Genomic DNA, 4,468 nt, shown 5'->3' on the forward strand with positions numbered 1-4,468 from the left:
GCTCAATCCAAGTTCAGTCTCAAGTCTCCAATGAATAAAATAAACATTTTATCATCAAATTCAGACATCTAGGTCACACAACAATAATGGATAACCTGAGAATCCTGATCCTGAAAGACTCCCAAAAAGGGGCGATTCCATCCAACTGTTGACCGATAACATGCTTCTGCCCTACATGAAAGTTCTTGTCAGGTATCAAAGCAGCAGAGATGAATGAAACATGAGTCAGTACATGAGCAGGGAACCAGAACACCAGAGGAGCCAAACACCGCCTAGTGGTGGACAGAGCAACCAGCCAAGACTGCAAGACTAGACACACAAACCTCTACACTGTCTGGATTGACCACAAAAAAGCCAATGACTCAAAGCCTCACATGATGTATTTTACATAAATGTTTTATTATTTTGTTAGTTTTTGAACTTTACTCATTTGAGGTCATTCAGTCTGAACCATCTGACAAGGGGACAAACAATGGAAATCAGCCTTGGCTGAATTAGTTGCATTTACATTGGTGTTGTTAACATGTTCATTAATGCACAGTGTCCACCTTCAGCAAATACATCAAATACAAAACCTATGAATCCTGGAGTGCTTGAAGCTGGATAACAGACATTAGGGCTCTACTGATAATGGCTTTTTACAACACGCTTAACTGAAGGTGAAGATACTCAGAGGCAAAATGTCAGCGCCTGATAAGTGACTCTCTCTGAATCTGAATTATGTATCTGAATTAAATGTAATATTTAAATATTTTCAAAAGAAAATTAACATAAAAACTGGAGTTTCTCGGTTTCTAGTTTCATTGTAAGATGTCAAACTAGACATTTTAATAAATTAATCTCCCATGATGCCTTGGGAGTGTACTGAGGGCGTTTGGTCCTGATACATCAAAATCCTTGAGAGGAATTTGTAAAAAAAAAATGCACCATGTGTAAAATAAAAAATAGTGCCTTTGATTTAAAATGGTTGTCTAAACTCAGTCAAGGAGCTGCAGCATAGAGATGGTGCTGGAAATATTTTTTCATATCCTTTTCAATTGAATTTTTTAGAAAACTGATGTGTTTCATAAATTTTGGGGAATGTCCAGACCTGCACAAATTCAGCTTGTTTAACAAAAGTAAAGGATAATTAAATTTATTAGCTAAATTAAGTGTAATACAAACATATATTTTACTTCATCTCATGCAACACTCTCAGAGATTTCCACAAATTCCCCAAATCCCTTTACAATTTTATTCACTATAAATGATACAAGTTTCCATTATTTGCAGATTAGAATTTAAATATACTTCTAATTTTTAACTTAAGCATAAATTATTCCTCTGCAGAGACCAAAGAACAAGTGTTCTCTCTGTGGAGAGTCTTCAGACCATAAACCAGGACAAAAATCTCTTGTCATCTCCAATCTTTCTTTCTTGCTCCTCTGTTCTTAGTTACACCCGACACACCCTGCCAGTAATTCCAGAAAATGTCAGTCACTCCTCCATATCTCCTTCTTGCCGCTTCTTTAGACACGATGATGGGTATGAACAACATGCTGTAATAGGCAGTTATACAGGCTTATTCACTTTATTTCTTCATTGATAAAACAGCACAGATCTGTTGTTCTTCGGCACACAGTTGGTTCCTGTTTCAGAGAAGCTGACACTGTTTGAGAGCTGCTGTGAAGAGAATGATGGCGCAGAGAGAAAATCAGCTTGACCAAGAAACATTCTCCTGTTCGATCTGTCTGGATCTACTGAAGGATCCAGTGACTATTCCCTGTGGACACAGCTACTGTATGAACTGTATTAAAACACACTGGAATCAAGAGGATCAGAAAGGAATCCACAGCTGCCCTCAGTGTAGGAACACTTTCATACTGAGACCTGTCCTGCAGAAAAGCACCATGTTAGCTGATTTGTTAGAAGAGCTGAAGAAGACTGGACTCCAAGCTGCTCCTGCTGATCACTGCTATGCTGGACCTGAAGATGTGGCCTGTGATTTCTGCACTGGAAGAAAACTGAAAGCCATCAAGTCCTGTTTATTCTGTCTGGCCTCTTACTGTGAGAAACACCTTCAGCCTCATTATGATTCAGCTCCATTTAAGAAACACAAGCTGGTGGAGCCCTCCAAGAACCTCCAGGAGAACATCTGCTCTCGTCATGATGAGGTGATGAAGATGTTCTGTCGTACTGATCAGAAGTGTATCTGTTATCTCTGCTCTGTGGATGAACATAAAGGTCACGACACAGTCTCAGCTGCAGCAGAAAGGACTGAGAGGCAGAGAGAGCTGGAGGTGAGACGAGAAGAAATCCAGCAGAGAATCCAGGACAGAGAGAAAGATGTGAAGCTGCTTCAACAGGAGGTGGAGGCCATCAATCACTCTGCTGATAAAACAGTGGAGGACAGTGAGAAGATCTTCACTGAGCTGATCCGTCTCATCCAGAAAAGAAGCTCTGATGTGAAGCAGCAGATCAGATCCCAGCAGGAAACTGAAGTGAGTCGAGTCAAAGAGCTTCAGGAGAAGCTGGAGCAGGAGATCACTGAGCTGAAGAGGAAAGACGCTGAGCTGAAGCAGCTCTCAAACACAGAAGATCACAACCAGTTTCTCCACAACTACCCCTCACTGTCAGCACTCAGTGAGTCTACACACTCATCCAGCATCAATATCCGTCCTCTGAGATACTTTGAGGATGTGACAGCAGCTGTGTCAGAGCTCAGAGATAAACTACAGGACATCCTGAGAGACACATGGACAAACATCTCACTGACCCTCACTGAGGTGGAGGTTTTACTGTCAGAACCAGAACCAAAGAGCAGAGCTGGATTCTTAAAATATTCATGTGAAATCACACTGGATCCAAACACAGCAAACAGACGACTGTTACTATCAGAGGAGAACAGGAAGGTGACACTGATGGATCAACATCAGTCTTATTCTAGTCATCCAGACAGATTCACTGATTGTCCTCAGGTTCTGAGTAGAGAGAGTCTGACTGGACGTTGTTACTGGGAGGTGGAGTGGAGAGGGTCATTAGTTTATGTAGCAGTCGCATACAAGAACATCAGCAGAACAGGAAGAGGGAATGAATGTAGATTTGGATATAATGAAAAATCCTGGGCATTATATTGTTACCAAGAAGGTTATAAATTTGGTCACAACATCTGGACCTCCATCTCAGGTCCTGGTTCCTCCAGAGTAGGAGTGTACCTGGATCACAGAGCAGGTCTTCTGTCCTTCTACAGCGTCTCTGAAACCATGACTCTCCTCCACAGAGTCCAGACCACATTCACTCAGCCGCTATATGCTGGAGTTTGGGTTGGTTATCCAAATTCTGCAGAGTTCTGTAAACCCAATTAGACAGAATCCACTGAAGGTTCAGTGAGTTTGATTCTGATTTAATTCTCCAACAGATTTTTTTCTTGATCGTTGTTGTTTTATGTCTAAACTTCACAGAAATCAATAGTCAGAGATTGTCAGCAATGGTTTTTCTTCAGATTTGATGTTCTGGTTCTGTTGAATTTGTTCATTTCTCAACATTGTTCTCTAAAACAGCTGATCAGAACCAGAATATTTGCTGTTTTTCCCTCCTTGTTGCTTTTAGCAGCAAAGACTGTAAACTCAGTAATAAAATGACAAATGATTCCCAGGTTGAAGAAGTGAAACCAGTTCTTTGATCACCTTCTTGTTTGAACACATTTTGTTGAGTCCTGACTCACAGGAGACAACAGATATTGTCTCATTGTGGACTTGAGCTGATTTCATGTCTTGTTGATTTTTAGGAGGAGAAACTTCACAATAAAGCTGTCATGTTTCTTCACTGTTTAACTCTGTTGGTGATGGCATACTGCCCCCTACAGGAAGGTTGTGTTGTTACATGACATGGAGTCCAGGAAGTGTTTATTATTGCTTCATAATTATTAGTTATATAGAATAAATCTGTGTTTTTAATCACTGTAAATAAAAGTCTTGTTTGATTATTTTTGTGTTTGTGTGTTTCGTGTCCTGTAAATCTAAAAGCTTCAGTTTGTGGATCCAGACCTCCAGGAGCTCCTCACACTTCATATATCTGTTCAACTCCTCATGTTCCAGCCTGAACTGTTTCCATTTCTACAAATCCAACTAGTCCACAGCTGTTCTGGGAGGAAAACCAATCAAAAAGCAACAAGTCAGAAAGAAATAACACAGATGGTTTATTTTTATTCCAGCAGCAGATGCTTGTGCCTCGTTAACCAGCTATAATCCACTAATCTGGGCTCATTGTTTTAGGTCTGAGCTGTTGTGTTTGTTGTTCTACATGGAGCACACAGAACACTGTTAACACCAAGCAGCCTCAGTTTCTCAAGGCTTCAAGGTCCCAGACGGCCGATGCTCAGTGAGAGAGACTGATGGTGTGAAAGGCGTGGCCCAACATTCAGTTCAAACATCTGAATCATGAAGATGGAAGAAAGAGGCTCAGTGTTGGTAGAACATGCAGTGGAGTG

The 4,468-nt window shown here is 40.8% G+C and overlaps 1 protein-coding gene across 1 annotated transcript; it reads left to right on the forward strand.

Moving 5' to 3' along the window:
- Positions 1-1,676: 1,676 nt before the first annotated feature.
- LOC124869573 (tripartite motif-containing protein 16-like) lies at positions 1,677-3,809 on the forward strand. The gene has a single exon (XM_047367508.1). The coding sequence runs from the start codon at positions 1,677-1,679 to the stop codon at positions 3,342-3,344; it is 1,668 nt and encodes a 555-aa protein (XP_047223464.1). The 3' UTR covers positions 3,345-3,809.
- The last annotated feature ends 659 nt before the right edge of the window (positions 3,810-4,468 follow it).

Source organism: Girardinichthys multiradiatus, chromosome 6 (genome assembly GCF_021462225.1).
Source record: "Girardinichthys multiradiatus isolate DD_20200921_A chromosome 6, DD_fGirMul_XY1, whole genome shotgun sequence".
NCBI lineage: Eukaryota > Metazoa > Chordata > Actinopteri > Cyprinodontiformes > Goodeidae > Girardinichthys > Girardinichthys multiradiatus.

What these genes read in the sequence shown, in the direction of transcription:
- LOC124869573 (XM_047367508.1), top strand. Translation starts at nt 1,677, where the DNA reads ATGGCGCAGAGAGAAAATCAGCTTGACCAAGAAACATTCTCCTGTTCG.